General features: G+C 41.7%; 1 protein-coding gene across 1 annotated transcript; it reads right to left on the reverse strand.

Moving 5' to 3' along the window:
- Window positions 1–1,068: 1,068 nt before the first annotated feature.
- On the reverse strand, window positions 1,069–14,512 carry edrf1 (erythroid differentiation regulatory factor 1). The gene is made up of 25 exons (XM_080508187.1): window positions 14,158–14,512; window positions 11,743–11,951; window positions 11,234–11,300; window positions 11,010–11,135; window positions 10,740–10,864; window positions 10,491–10,638; window positions 10,252–10,353; window positions 10,042–10,163; window positions 9,593–9,704; window positions 9,155–9,302; window positions 8,947–9,058; window positions 8,681–8,792; window positions 8,067–8,339; window positions 7,871–7,942; window positions 7,344–7,491; window positions 6,986–7,177; window positions 6,594–6,794; window positions 6,238–6,456; window positions 5,749–5,975; window positions 5,436–5,594; window positions 5,184–5,333; window positions 3,851–4,004; window positions 3,591–3,706; window positions 3,350–3,510; window positions 1,069–2,169 (listed from the first exon to the last, which is right to left on the reverse strand). The coding sequence occupies exons 1-25, from the start codon at window positions 14,233–14,235 to the stop codon at window positions 2,004–2,006; spliced, it is 3,699 nt and encodes a 1,232-aa protein (XP_080364313.1). The 5' UTR covers window positions 14,236–14,512; the 3' UTR covers window positions 1,069–2,003.
- Window positions 14,513–16,613: the final 2,101 nt, after the last annotated feature.

Genomic DNA, 16,613 nt, shown 5'->3' on the forward strand with positions numbered 1-16,613 from the left:
CTCCCTGATTAATCATTTATCGGTTCTGCGGCTTCATACCTTGCCTCTCCGATTCAAATATTCCACTCGGTTACTGTCCAGCAGTCAGTCACCCGTGGCAGCGAGCCTGATTAACGAGGAGCCGTGACAATTTTGGACATGCCTGCACCTCCATCTGCTGCAGGGACAGCTCAGTGCCGGTGGGGTGACCCACTTCACCGACACCACGGTCAAAACATCACGTTCCCCTTCCACAACCAAACCGCCAGTGTTGCCGAACCACACTGGAAAAAAACCTATTATGTTTGATCATGCTGTGGATCTCAGGAAAAGGTCACATTTCCCACTAGGCCATGAATTACATAACACTCAATGTGACAAAGCAGCAGATTTTTCAGGTACTTCATTTTTGTTATTTTTTTTTACTCCTTACACTTGTTTCTTCTTTCAGTTTCTCAGGATGATAATTCAGAGTTACGGTGAAAGCGTCAAAGCAGCTGGAAGCAGACTGAAGCTGCAGTTCACGCATGATAATGGTCAACAGAATTCATATTGTTAAATATAAAGTCCGGTAAGAAGATCACCTGTTTCAATCTCAATTGGAAAATTATAGTATTGATGTTCCGATAGTGATGTGTGTGATACATATATGTGTGTGGGAAACACCAAAGCAAAGTTCAAGGTGGCTTCATTTGGGAAAGTTGTTCTTGATTCTTTGAAAATTGCCATTATAAGTTAATGAAAATAACAGAAAATGTCACTATTCTGATTACAAAAGAAACGCGTTTTTGCGTGACACTAGATGCAAAAAGATGAAATTAATAGAAGAGGAAACCTGTGAAATCTGTTCAAAGATGAGAATTTCAGCCTATTTAGATTTTTTTTAAGTCATTGGGAAAGACAAGGTCATTTTGATCCGTGTTTTCCCCCCATATTAACATTTGTGTTTATTCTAATTAAAATAAAAGTAGGTTTTTAAATATTATTTGACAACAATAGTGTGTAGAGATTGTCCCGTTTAAAATACAACCCAACAGTCAGAGAAAGACAAGCCTGTAAAACTTAAAAATCTCTTTAATTCTTATCTCACAGCACACCATGCTGCTATTAACACACTTCTGTACATACAGGATGTTGCATTGAAAGTTGCCAAACTATTGCACGCTGTCACTTTTGGAAAAGCAAATATTCTTCTTTTTTTTTTTTTTAGCTTATTTCAGCCTCTCCACCATCTTTTCACACAGCATCACTAGTACAGTTCGTACAAAAGCAAATCAAGTCAGAGGCAAAAGGAAAGATGGAAGATTGTCGATGAGCATTTTGAGAATGAATTTGAAATACTTAAAAAGGTATTATTTCCTTTCTGATACTTCAGCATTTCTCACAAACTTTGGTCTTCATATTAAGCTCATAATCTTCTGCGGTTAAGCCGTCCCCCCCCCCCACACACACACACACATCATTTCAACTGATTTATTTGTAAACTTGTTTGGCCTAATTCTGCTGGTATGTGTTAACTTTACAACTGATATATTAACTCTGTTCTCAACTTTTATTTTAAACTTCACAAATCTCACAAACTGCAAAAAAAATAAATAAAAATTGCAATCAAATCAGTGGGGGGGGGGGGGGGAATCAGCAAATGTATGAAAATTTACTTTGAGCTTGTGTGAAATAATTTTTTTTTTTAATGATCTTATTGTAGTATTTGTGAATAATAGCGGATGCTTACATTTTTTTGGTTGAGGAAACCTTCACAGACGTTTAATAGAGCCAGAAACAGATCCCACATATTTAAATATACAATTCATCATAAAAATGTGCAATTTCAAACCTGTGAGGATGGATTTCCTTTAAAGGCGCAGGAGGTGAAGTTCGAAGTAATTCAGAGTCGCCTGAGCATGTGCCTGCTAACAACTGTGGGTACAAAACATCGTGTCGCTCGGAGGATTTTAGAAAATGCCAAGTGTTTCCCCCCGGATTGTGACCCTGGAAGAGGAGGCAGATTCTTGGTCTCGTCTCCGTCACGCTTTATGTGCCGCCGCGTCGTCGCCTCCCGTCTGTGGGGAAAGCTGCTGCAGGAGTTCAATGTAGAGTTCCACGCGGCTGAGCAGAGGGGTGTTTTTCTCAGCACGCAGCAGCGTCGAGTAAACGTTCTTGTAGGTTTTCAGCAGCTCCTCGTCTTTATTGCTGTAATGACCCCAGATGACATAATGATATATCTCACTTAAAGGTATACAGGAGGATTTTCAGGAATTTTAGGAAAGAACCGCCCTCTCCACCGTTTGAAAAAAATGCGCATGCGCAACGCTGTACCTGCTCCCGAGACGGAACGCCTACTAAAACGCGTGCGAGAGACATGCACGAGCCCAGTTCTCCTCGTGCACGCTCTGTTTACAAGTCACAAGTCGGCATCGCTCACATAAGCTCACTTTACAAGAAGATTTGCACCAGAGGGGGTGAAACTGTGTAAAAATGTCCGAGAATAATGCGTCGGGTCGGCCACCGGCATGATGAGAACCGTGTGGAGTGAGCTGCGCGCAGGGACGGGCACGTACGACGGGCTTACGTCATATATCACCAGAATGATTGACAATTGGGAGGACCAGTTATTTTGATGATCCACCCGGAAGAAGAAAATCCTCTACTATACCTTTAAACAATATGATGCAATTTCAAATGGAGTTCGTTTCAATGTTATTTTTTTGACAGTAGTGTCGTTGCTGCTCTCTTATCTCACTTTATATTACAGTGTAAATGTGTAAATATCCTTTTTACGACTAAGATATTGAACAAAAGCCATTAAATCCTCAAATCAATATTATCAGAAAAAAACGTGCAATCACATATTGTGATGAAAATTGAAATTGACCCATCTGGAAAAATATAGAATAATCCGTATTTTGACCATATCACACATTCTTTAGTTTCACAGATATGAAGAGAACAAAATGAGGTCTTTGTTTCATAAATCATCATTTAATTATATTTTCATATAGTCCATCTAACTAAAACTAAAGCTTACTGAAAAAAAATCATAAATATTTGAACTTGATATTCTGTGTATTTATTAAATGGCTCCTCTCATAATGGGGTTGTTTTCGATATCCTCCATTAGTAACACACATAATTAAAAACCTGATTACATGCATGTGATCGTTGACATTGTTAATGAGTTATGTCATGGTGAGCACTACATTTTGTCTTTATGTGCGAGTTTTCTATACAATTCACTTTTCTTCCACAGTCCAAAACACGCATTTGATTTGACATTTAAACTGCTGACTCGGGTACTTCAAAGTGCAGGTGTTCAGACCGACTCATCATGGAAGGATTCAACGGCTGAAAGCAGCCACAGGACACTGCTCACCTTGGTTTCCGCTTCGTCGTCGACATCAGTTTGATCAGCTGCAGCAGCAGGAAGGAAAAACTTGGCTCAAACACGCCGATCAACTTCACGACTTCCTCCAGGTTCAGCGCCGACGCGGGCCCGCCGGCCACGTCGGGAGAGTCGGCGTCTGCTTCGCTGAGCTACGGGAGGAAGAAGGCGTCGTTTACAGCGCGTGGAAGTAAGCGCGAGTGCTTCCCCATCTGTTACATACCAAACTTACCTCTGCCTGCTCATCCAGAAGCTCTTTATGAATCAGCTTGAAAGCGTAGCGAGTGTCTGTCATGATTTCGATGGCGCCTGTCAGACTCTTCAGCTTGGCTGCGCTGCTGCTCTGACCTGTGACAACACGAGATCGACCAATCACTCACAGAAACATTTGGAAAGAAATGTTGCTGTGTTCTCCCAATCCCCCCCCCCCCCCAAAAAAAAACAAAAAACCTGGCATTTCTGCCATCGTGATAATGATGAAGAGTCATTCACCTGCCATGCTAAACTCCGCAAAAGCCACCCTTTCGAGCAGCGTGCGGAGCAGCTCGCAGGGCGCGTCTTTGAGGCTGAGGAATAAACAGACCGCCTTGCCGTAGTGAAGCTCGGCCAGGCTCCGATGCTGCTTCCTCAAGTGTTCATCCCCCACCTGTCACACAATTCGGGGCCAGAAACAGAGACAGTCATCAGCGCATCAAAGCGTTTCACTCTGAAACACAGACATCACAATTCATCCGGGATTCCCTTGGGTATCAACAGACATCAGGGCGGGGCAACAAAGCTGGTAAAATTAGTATTACAAATGTGAAAAAAAAAAAAATATATATATATAAAATGTAAGGAGCTGCCAATCCTGGAAAACTGGCCAAAGCACAAGCTTCGTTTGAGAATATTTGAGAAGATCCGAACTTCACATGCGAGGGTTGAAACACAATAATATAAATGTGGTCGCAATCAGCCACTTTGAAAAAAAAAAACAAAACCCGAAAACAGAACTCGGCACTCTCGGGGGTGCCGAGTTCATAGAGGCGTTTTCTTTATTACTGCTGCTCTCCAAACGCAGGAAAACAGCTTGGGTTTTTTTGAGGTCTGAGCCAACTGGAAAGCAGCATCAAAGATTAAGTTTTCATTAGCTTCAAACACCGAATCCAACGAGAGAGGAGGCGCAGGAGTGCAGTGTCATTGGATTCACAGCAAGGGAGAGTTTTTATGAAAACTGTCTGTTTTAGGAGGGGGAAAAAAAAACAACAACCTTTCACTGGATTGAATCGTGAAACAGCATAATGGGAGAGCATGTCCTATATAACCATACAGGTTGCTGCAGGTTAATGCAACACTCTTTTTTTTTTTTTTATTATGCCAATTTTATATTAAAGAACCTTTAATTTAAAAAAAGAAAAAAAAAAATCTTATGGAACATTTCACCACCACTGTTTCCCAGACTGAACTCAATAGCTTTTGTACGGGAAGTACTCCCACCACAGCTGTTTAGTTTCACAGCAAGTCCTGATTGATTTGGCAAAACTATTCTTTCGTGGGTTTTTTTTTCCTCTGTCATTCAGAAAACTGCTTGTGGTTTAAACGCTATGTTCGCACGTAGAAGCAATTTTTATAACAAGTCTTAAAAGGCACAGAATGTTGAAAATGTCAACTATTATAACGACAAAACTCACTGGTGATGACTTTACATGATTGTTTAATAGTAATTTTACAGTTTGCGTCAAACATTTCGTGACGTTTTCAATGTGTGTCCGAATGCGACCAATGTTTGGGAGCCACTGATGTGCAAAAATGCCGAGATGACTGAAGACCCATCTTGGTGACCCACCTGGTTGCGAAAGCAGCTGTGGTACATGGAGGCCAGGCGGTGGTGGATGGTGGCGGCCCTGTACTGGTAGAGCGGCTGGCGGGCCGACTCGGTCTGCACGTCACAGTATTTGAGGGACTTCGTCATCGCCTCGGTCACCTCGCGCTCAATCTGTGAGCACGCACACAGGTGACGTTTATTACGTGCTATCTGTAAAACGTGACGTTATTGAGAGCATTTGTTCATTTTTTTATTTATTTTTTGGCGCCCCACCTGTTCCTGGGCTTTCCTGGACAACGGGGCGTAGTCCTGCAGAAGCGTAGCCAGGGTGAAATAGGTGGTGGACAGCTCCCAGTTCACGCTGTCCCACACTGCCAGGTGACTCTCTCTGCTCGAGAGCGACTTCATAGCCCGCAGGTAGTAGTCTATAGCCTGAGGTGCGAAAAGTGTATACGGAGCGCCTCAAATTCAGGATGTGATGACATTGATAAAAAGGTCAACGAGCACTCGAAAGAAGTACTGTTCCGCTGGTTAAGTGCCAATTGTCAGTGCGAGGATTTGTGCTTCAGGCAGTTTGCTGTGTCACCTTGTTGTAGTAAAGAGCCTCTTCAGGCGAGAACTCGCCTCGGCTCTGGTCGGCCGATACGGCGCAGTGGGCTTGAGCGCAGATTCTCATCAGTCTGCCGGTGTTGCACAACAGTAAGGCGGTGTTGGTGCTGTCCCCAATGGCTTCAAAGTCCTTCATTCCCTTCTCAAAGAAGGCGAAACTCTTTTTCCACATTTCCTGCTCTGCTACAGACACAGACTTTTTTACTGGAGAAGGAGAGCAGAAGGCTAGTCAATGCATATTTATGAATCATTTTAATCCATACTTTCACTGATCCTGGCTGAAAGTTGTTTGTTTTTTTGTTTTTTTGGTTGCAATTTTCCTTCAAGTGGAAAGCAACAAGATTTCAATATTACTTCAAATTCTAAAAAAACACAAAGCAAATTGCATAAATAAATACATGAGGCTACCCTCAGAAGTTCCAAGGAATCACGGTGATTATACTGTTCTCCGTCTGGTCCTACATACCCTCTTTCTCAGTCTGCAGGGCTGCAGCTTGGTTCATGTGGTACACTCCCATCTCGTTGCGGATGTTCCCCAGCCTTTTGAGGACCTGAGCCAGCTGGTCCGACGTGTGATCTTTCAAAGTCTCAGAGATGAGCAGCTCATACGTTGCCTCATAGCACTTACTGCTGACAAAGAGCTGATATTCAGGGTCCATGGCCAGGTCTGTGGCCATATTGAAGGCTAATGTGCGGAGAGGGGAAAGAAAAAAAAACAAAAAACAAAAGACACATTTTAATCATATTGCAAAGATAAACTGTTATAGATCAGGCCTTTAATAGTCTGCTCACGCAAGCAAATGTGTGTCTTTATTGACCGACCCTGGCAGCTGCTCTCTCTGTGCAGACTATGCAGGATCTCCTGGTCCTCTTTGGTCTGGTAGCTGTACTCCTCCAGGTAAGCTGCTCTGTTGTTGGCATTCTGGGCCAACATCAGCTGAATGTCTCCACACAGAGACAGGCACTGGCTGTGAAATTGCAGCACTTGTGGGAGCAGTGCGCCGCTCACCGAACAATAGGCATCTGAAATAAAGAGAAGAAAGGAAGGTCGAGTTATATTGCTTCATAAAATATTCAATCGAGGTGCTTGTCCTTGGCAATCACTGTCTTTATAGTTCACAAAGATATATAGGAATAAAGAGGTTGTGATGTCAGATACATAAACTATAAATAAAATGTCATCAATAGAGCACCATTACCCAATACACACTTACCATAACACTGCAAAGATAACTTGATGTATCGCAAGGCTCGTCCGTACTTCAGCAGGTTCGTGGCTGCATCCGACAGGACGTAGTAGGCTTTTGAGGCTTTGAGGAAGAGCTGCAGCTTCATGCGGTGCTGCCAGGAGCCAGGTATCATCCCCGAGCGCGTCGGGTGCTTCTGGTCCATCTGCAGGGGCCCCACTGCTTATACACACACACACACACACACACACACACACACACACACACACACACACACAGAAATGAAGAAGAGCAGAAGAAACGCGTCGACTTCAGTGAGAGGGCACGGATCCGTTGTGAAGAAGCGGTGATTAGATCAGCAGTGAAAGAAACACAGGGCGCCGACCTCTTTCACGTAGAAGGGAGATTCCTTTCTCGGCACCACAGGCGGCGTTTGCACTTTTGTCCTCGTATTTGAGCGGGATTGGCGTGTTCGGGTCTGCAGCCGGGAGATCGCTCTCCTTCTTGATGCTGCCGTCCACTGCCTTCAGCCCCTGGTGAGTGTAGTAACAGTGGATTAGAACCATTTCCTTATCGAATACTGCAAATGCATCCTCCTTACAATACCGAACATTGTGGGTAAAGTACTGTACAACTTACATTACCCACAATGCAACTCACTATACACTTTTGCAAAAACTTTGGAGTTCAGACCTTCTTTCGAAAATAGAAATCATTTTTTTAAACACTTCGTTTTGAGACCTGAGGTGACTTGAGATCATTTATAGATCTTTTTATCATTTTTGTTGGGTTTTTTTACACAGAGCATTAATACGCTGCAAACAAACTTAAAATCTAACATTTTGAGATATATCACTTTTTTTTTTTTTTGCTTACCATTAACAACCCAACATTAAAAAAAAGAAAACTTGCCTTTAATACGCAGCTGAGAACATGTCTGCACCGCTCCTCCTTGTCTTGAGAAATAGGAAAAGCACAACTTGGCTGCGGAAATTGAAGAAAAAGTTAATTATTCCTGACCTTCACTACAATGAATTTTCGCCGTGTTCTGACCCCGCTGGCCGAAGTGACGGAAAAGTCAAGAGGGTGATTTAAAAAAGTGACTCACTCTAATCAGATGAGTGGATTTGTATTTCTCTGGGACCGACAGCTCACCGACCGACCGGATCACGGCCACCGCTTTGCTGTCGTCCTGCGGGGAAGAGCTGTAGGAGCCGTTGTCGTTGCTGTCCTCCGTCAAATCCTCGTCCTCTTCCTCCCCGTCGTCGTCGCTGTAGCTGTCCTCTGAGCCGCCGGCCCGCAGCGACTCGCCTTCGTCTTCTTCGGGGGGCTCGTCAAGCTGGAACAGCTCTGACAGCATGTAGTGGGCCGAGGCAATGATCTGAACAGACGGGAGATGGAGGACCATCAGGACCGGAGTCAAGTTGAATCAATCTGAGCTTCTGAAGTGAATATTGTAACTGACTGAATATGGATTTTTTTTTTTTTTTTATATAAATCAATACCTAAAGTCAATTAAATCAGGATTTTAATACTAAAGTGATTTCAATTTAGAATCTTCCAGTCTGTTTTACTACCCGTCTATCATTTGTCTAATTTGTCTTACGACAGCGGGACCTGACTTTGAACCTAATCCAGGTACTTCGTTACACATCATCGTCCCCGTCTTCTCCCGACATATTTAACTTTGAAATATGGATGTCTTCTGAAACACACTCTTACCTGCGGATGCCTGTCCTGATCCAGAAGTTTGACGCAGTTTAAGAGGAGAGTTCTGATCGTGCCGTAGTGCTTCCGGTTCTGTCTCGCCTTCAGCATTAAGTTGCTGGCCACTCTGTGCAAAAAAAATAAGGGGAAAAACAATTACTGCATAATACTTCTAATCACTGCTTTCGGTCGCATCATAGAGTTCATGTGCTTACTTTTTATAGAGTGTCGAGCAAAACACATACAGATTCTCCCGTGCTCAATGCGTCCAAGATGCTCACCTGTACAGCAACACGGCCACAGGGAGAGTGAAGGGATTCTGACACTTCTCTTCTTCCGCCTCCTCACACAAAGTCGTAAGATCATAAAGCTTCACAATGTCACTCCCGCTAGCTGTGGAGGAAATCAAATATATTCAGAAAGGTTATAAACAGATGAATGACGATGAATGACAGCTCAAGCGCTCTCAAGCTTTTATTGGCCTTTTACCTTTGAAAAGCCAGTAGGTGTGACCCTCTTTGGTGCAGTTGGACTTGAGAAAGGAGAGGATATTTTGGGCAATGTCTTTCACCACTCTCGTGGAAAAATTGGAGTTTTCGAGATGAGGGATGTCTTCGGTTTTAATCATCTCATATTTCTGTCGAGAAAAAAATAAAATAATCAAAAGGGAATAAAACACATTACTGGCTGTCAGTATGTGCTCATTAATGCAGAAATCCATGCAAAGGGGGAAAAAAAAAAAAAAGGAACCTCAGTCTGATAAGATCAATATTTCATATGGTGAATATGTGGTGTATTAATGAAGTTTTCCTTCTGGGTTTAACGTCAAGTTTTATATTTACACGATCATGCTAATGTGAATACGAGCAATTACAAACATCAGTGTGGAATGATGAACAATATCAGAATAAGTGAACGATAGTTTACCTGGACAATGCCGTTGACGTGAAAACACATGACAAGTTCTGGGACGTTGCACATCAGATTGTCCAGCCAGTAGTCGATACCGGTCAAAATGTTGATTGGCTTATTGTTGTCCCTGGAAAAGATAAAGAAAGTCGGACGCTTGAATATGCAGGAAGGCAGTCGGTCTAATGTGTGATTCAGGTGAAAAATTGTAATTTCTGGTTCAACTACTGAGGTCAGCTAAACCAAATCAAAACCTGACCAACAGGAACCAAGTGAGAATCACAGCTCGAAACAATCTGTTATTTTCTCTGCAGATTCGCTTGCATTGCAGACATTAACACCTAAAAAAAAAAAGGCAACACAACCAGAAAGTCGAGCAATACATGCTTTGATGGTTGTGTTTTGTTTTGTCCTTTTTCAAATTGATAAATAATGGTGAATGGAAGCAAATGCAAAGAAATCCTAACCTGAGTCTCAGACTGACGGCCGGATAGCGACCACCTCCGAAAATAGGCATATTGGACCCGACCAGCATGTGGATATCCTCGAACGTCCACATGATGTTTCGCACAAAGTCGTTTCTTAAACCCTGTCAGTGACAGCCAAGTGTACATATCAGTGACTAAGCTGCTACTTGTAGTAATACATGACTGAGACACTGTAAAAGATTGTGCTACCTGGCTGTTTTCCCCTTCGTTGAAGAGAGTTGGGAGGTTCTGCTCTTTGGGTACAGATGTCAAATGACCCAGAGCAAACTTGCTGTCCACAGAAACGCGTTCCTACACATTTGATAACATCAGTGTTATATGTACTTTATTTTACTCTCTCACACATTGCAAATATATATATATATTTTTTTTTTAAAGCAGTAAATCTCTGCTTTCTTTAAGCTGGAGCCTACTGGTTGACTGTGTACCTGTTTCGGAGTGTCCGATTCTTCCACATCAGACGACTGGCTGGTGAAGGCGGTGGGCCATGATGAGCTGAACTCCTCGGCCTCGTTCTCCTCTCGTCCTTCATCCAGGTTGTCTGGTACAGGCTCCGCAGCCCCGTCGCCGTTTATACTGCAGAACACACAGACCGTATTAAAGTACAAAAGTGAAAACCGTGTTCTGTTAAATGAGGTGTACATCAAGTGATTCAAATAAGACAAAGAAAACCTCACCTGTAGTAGAGGAACTTGGACAAGATTGCTTTCTGGTACCAGTGCTCTTTGCTCTTCTTTTTCCGCTGCCATTTCTGATCGATCAGTCGCTGATAAAAGTCTTTCAGCCATGTCCAGTCTCCTGTCTGCAACACAAACACATCAGAAAGATTATGATTACTGAAACAAAGTGACATATAGTTTGTATTTTTTTTTTTTTAAGTGATTAAATAGAACAAAAAAAGACACAACCCCAGAATCATGACTTTGTAAAGTGTGGAAGTCGTGTACCTGAGACGATCTCATGAAAAGCTCCTGGATGTCCAACTCATCTAAAAGCAGCGTTCTCCCCACACGGTGGACGGCCATACTGACGTGGGACTTGCTGTAAGGAATTTTCAAAAGCTTCTTGATGTTCTGAAGGCGACAGAAGACATTGTTAAACGCTCCGTTTTTTTTCTTTTCCTTTCAGGCGGTTCTGGAGAGAGAACTTGCTTTGAAGCAGATTCACAAACCTCTGAGTCCGAGACCACGTCGACGTCATCCCCGATGCAGTCGATGAAGTCGTAGGCCATCCCAAAACTGCAGGAATACAGAATGCAATTCTTATCATCAATAAGTCATATTGATCATCAGTAACTCCCTATTTTAACCAGAGCAGATAAAGACCTATTATACTGTTAAGTCTCTTTTGTTTAAATTAGTTTATATAATCAGAGCAAACTAGCAGAACACATAGTGTGGTTTAGACACTGTGCCTAATGCGGACACGCCGCTGAGCACTGATGAGTCTTCATGAGTGCATTCAGACTAATAACGACGGCGGCCATCTGCCCAGCAGGTTGGTGCGGTCCCGCAGAGCCGTGAGCTGTTAGCCTTAAATACAAGTGCCCTCCTTTTTTTTTTTTTTAAGATATTCGAGACATCTCAAAACTGAGATGTCTTCTTTTTTTTTTTTTTTTGCTGTTTTGAAGCAAAGAAGTAATCCATACAATAGTGATGAGTATCAGCAATGAACTGATACCTGGAAAAGGGCTTGCTCTTGCTGCTGGATCCTAACACGGTGGTGCCAGCACTGCCCAGCTGGGGGTTTTCTCTCAGCCAGTTGGCAGGCGGCAGCTTCAGATCGGTCTGTTCCTGCAGGAGGGCATAACTGGTAGGAGGCGGGGCAGCTGAGTACTTGACCACAGCGCGGCTCTTTATCTCACTGGAACCCGAACAGATTGCAGAGTCCTGTGAATAGAAAAGGAAAAACCGTCACAGGAAAGGTGAAATGCATTTAGCACACTGGCTTGGTGTTGATCATTTAAAATGAGATTTCTTTCATTTTCTGTATGCTCCATAATACTGTACTGGATGTATACAACATCTTGAATGGTAGACTCTTGACATTTTTAGAAAGAAGATATTTATTTTACTATCCGGGTTCATAATGTTGAAATTTTGTACAATTCTGGTCATTAGTACACTTTAAATTATTTGCTTTCAATTTATTGTTTTTCTTACTCATGTTGCAAAGTGTGGACTGTACAGAGGTCAAGTCTAATGTTGAGTATAATATCCAGGATCAAAGTCTGATAATCATCAGTACCTGCAACTGTTCGAGCACACACGACTCAGCGTTCTTCACTGTTCAGGTTTTGTTGTTTACAGTCTTGATGTGCTATACCAAATAAGATTGAATTATTAATGATGGTTTATCAGTATAGTGGTTGGCATATTTGCGTCACAGCTAGACATGTAAAAAAAAAAAAAAACAATGCAGTGCATGTATGGGTTTTCACTGGGTGCTCTGGTTTCCTTCTACAATTTGAAAAGATGTTTCTGTGCCACATGTGATCGCAACTTGCCCATAGGTGTGACGTCGTGTGTCTTTGTTTAGGAGCCTTGTGACGGATTCGTAATCTACTCAAGGTTTACTGTGCCTATAAATACATTGTTTTAATGTCGGTTTATTGCCATTTCTGCACAGGTGGAGCGGGAGAGAACCAACGCAGAACCAAAAGCAGAATTTCTGGTTTGTCTGCTTGCAGTTCATGTCAGGCCATGAAAAAGAGCAGAAAAAAAAGAGTTGAATTGGACAGAGATTATACAAGTCGCTAAAGGAAATTTAGAGAGTTGTATTCCCCTGTCCAAGTCGTCTGCCTATTGTTTTGTTTGATGGTCCGTTCGCTGGTCCTCTGAGCCCTCTTCCTGTTACCGGTGCCCTCTACATCCTGCATCTATTTATCACCACCAAATGTCCCAATAATGCGACAAAAATTATCTAAGTAACCTAAATAGTCTCCCAACAATAAGCATAAATGGCTCCTATGGTGCCTTTTGCTAATTTTCCAGCTGCAGCTTTTTTGGATCACAACCCCGATAAAGTCAGTGAAGCACATGGATCAATAACTGAGTGAATGAAAAAAATATCAGTACCTTGGAGAAAATGTTGAGTTACAGAATGCAAGTTAGGCTACGTTCACACTGCAGGTCTTGATGCTCAATTCCGAAATATATGTGTAATAATAAACATACCACAAACGCACGAAATAAACAAAGTAAGAGAGTTTGGCTCCTCAATTAGGGGACACCGCTATCTCTGGCAGCGCTGGTCCGTGTATATTCATTTTCAAGTGGTTGTTAAATACAAGCCGATGCAATATAGACATGAGGGAAAGGAGGAGGAAAATGAGGAAAAAAGGAGAGCAGAGTTTTTAACTTTTAGCTTATAACTTCCTCCGGCACTTATCAGTCACACATCAATGATGAGGCAGTCGCGTGTAAAACTTGGTACCACATATACGAAGGAGGCCTGGGTCTGGTATGAAAAGAATCTGAATTGGCGCTTTCACATGGCCAGAAGAAGTCCCTTACAAGTAAAAAAAATCTGAATTGGGTCGCATTTCCCTGCAGTGTGAACGAGATCTAAATGCATATCACACGGGGAAGTAGCGGCCTAGAGATTAGAGAAGAGAGACATGGGATTGGGATTGCAGGTTTGAACCCCACAGCTGACAGGTCCCTGACCAAGACGTCTGACCCCCATCGGCACCTCTGTATTCCAGAAATAGGATTGGTCAAGGGAGAAAAAAAGAAATTTCACCAAGGGGGTGAAATCATAAAGTATGATTTGTTTATATTTTGCTAGTTTATTATTTCACACCTATATTTAATTAAATAGGTACAAACACAACAATAGCTGATTTTCTTAGCCTGCATGTTCTGCAAGTGTATGTCTTTTATTCATTTTATGTCAGTAATAGACTGTGTGTCACTTCTGCTTGCATTTGGGGATGTAGAGTTTGTTTTCCAAGTTTTAACTACTGCATGCCACCGTGATAGTGGCGAAATCCATAAGCAACTGTGGTTTACTGGTGACGAGGAAGACAGGTAACATTTTAACTAATAAATTAAGCATCTAATGCACTCGGAGCTGGTGTGATTCCTCACTCACATGTTTGTAGTCTCCACTGATCTCTTCCTTTTCCTCCAGGGGATTCTCAGGCTCTCCGTCCCAGGCTGATGCGCTCATGCTGCACACTTTAATCCAGCAAACACCGGCGATCTCTCATCAACCACACAGCATATCCACACCTCGGCTCGTCTGTCAACACTTTAACTCTTTTTTTAAGTAAATTATTCTGGTGAAGTTGATGATAACCGTGGTTAGTTTGCTAGCCTGGCGAGCTAGCTCTTCGGGAAGAGCAACGTAGACTCGTAGAGCTTTAAAAATGAAAACAAAAATGAAATAAAATAAACAGAGACACAATATTGTTAGTGGATTACCACTAAAAGGCACTCACACGAACAGCCGCAGGTGGTTTATAAAGTGTGCCAATATTGAATTTTTAGAGGTATTTCTCGCTGTCAGCAGTCAGCAGTGTATTTACAGGGTACACGTTAAAGACCGCAGTGACAACTTCCGGTTCACGAAATTATAACTGGGTTAATTAACTCTATTCATCATTTAAACAGTTTAAAAACACGAATACATAGAGTTTGTTAAAATTATGTACGTAAACTAATAGTTGGAGTTGGTTTGCAGTACTTTCCGTGCACAACACATAAATGAATACAAATAAAAAAGCCACGACTAAACCGGAAGTACTTTTAGTCGTTTTTTCTAGAACACTGGAGAAATGTATCCTTCTATTATTATCTTATTGCGAAATTCCTTACCGGAAGTGGAATACACTTCACTCACGTACACGCCAAAATAACACACTTCCACATATTAAGTACATTTTAGAATTTATCTTGGTTGATTTTATCTTGCAGTGAAATGTTAAAGCATGTATTTAAATATGAATATAGCCAAACACATTTTAGTTCATAGGCCACATACAGTCCAATTTCATCTTGAGTGGGCCAGACCAGTGAATATAGTGCCATAATAAGCTTTAAAACTAAACTTTAAAGTATTCAGTACTTAGTTGTGGCGCAGAGTGGGTTTGTAAAAACATGCACAATGCAACAGCTATAGAGGAGTTTGGGACATTTCCCTGTTTTGCATCAGAAGATTTAATTGAAATTAGTTTTATTGTTGTCATTTTCTGTACCTATTGTTAGATTTTTTTTTAAAATTATAGACATTTTCATCCCATATACTCTGCATTATGCAATGTTTTACAAGGTGCCTATATATATATTTGTTTAATTCTTTAAAAAATTCAAATCCACTTGTTCTTTATGTCGATATGATTCCTAAGAATATATGACATAAGAGGATTGTGTTTGTCAGTCTAAAACATGAGCAGAAGGTGCATCTGTAGCTGCTCTCTGGACGGGGAGGAGTTGTGAAACTTGAGGCGCTGATGGTTAACTTTTGTCAGCTGCTTGAGATTACTTCCCAACATAAAAGCGAGCTGGTGTGCTGCTTTGAGAGGATTTGGAGGAAAAATCATTTTATCATTTCAATGGGAAGGTGGAAGAAGGACGTGCAAGCACGGCTGCAAAGGAGAGACCAGACAGAGAAACTGCCTTTTGTAGGCATCTTCACAAGCTGTAAGAGGAATGTTTGTCTTTTCTCACTTTCAAATGCGATTTAAAAAAAACCCCAACACAATACACCTGCTTCTTGTCAGTGTCTCAGATGGAGGAAAGTCTTGAAACCAGACAACAGATTTTGGCAGAAATTCAGTCCAAAGGGTTAGAAGATGACTCATTTCAATTATCTCATGTTTTACCTTTCTACTTCTCCTGTATTTCTAATCACAATCTCTTTTAGGTTGGGAACAAGTGCAGTAGAGGCAAACACTTCATTGCTTCAACTCCAGCTGAAGGAGAGTGAAATCCTGGCTGAAAAGGGGAGTTCATTCTTTTCAATCTCCTCGTCTATAAGAAGGCTGGTTTGGACATAATACCCTGATTTACTGTTGCAGTTTGTGCATACTTGATAGAAACACCCACATGAGGTAACCTGAACATGCATTTACCTCTTCAAAAATAATCACTGTAAATGACGGCACCCTAAAGTGTATTATTAAATGGCCATAAAAATCAGGGAGGTAATATTTTGCAGTCTTGCATTTCTAGTGAAGGCACTAGATTGGAGGATTTCTCTTTAGAAATTTGAAATGTGTAAAACTTCCTTGAACAGGCACTATGCAAATAAGTGTCCTTCCTTAAAAGATATACCCCCAAAATACTAATTGGTCAATTAGGGCAGTTTATATGCAAACAGAATAAATAATTGGATGGATACAATTAAAGGACTGGAACCAATCTTTCACATTTTTGCTATACAGTTTCAAGAATCTTTGACTCTTTAAGTCCTTAAAGCACCAAAGGTGGTTTTTGGATACCTTCACCATCCTCTTTAAAAATGAGGTCACATGTGGGAATAACGTGAGTATACATGCAGTGTTTAATTTGTGTGCAGGTAGTGAATGCTCAACTGATTGACATCCT

This window comes from Blennius ocellaris (genome assembly GCF_963422515.1).
Source record: "Blennius ocellaris genome assembly, chromosome: 13".
NCBI lineage: Eukaryota > Metazoa > Chordata > Actinopteri > Blenniiformes > Blenniidae > Blennius > Blennius ocellaris.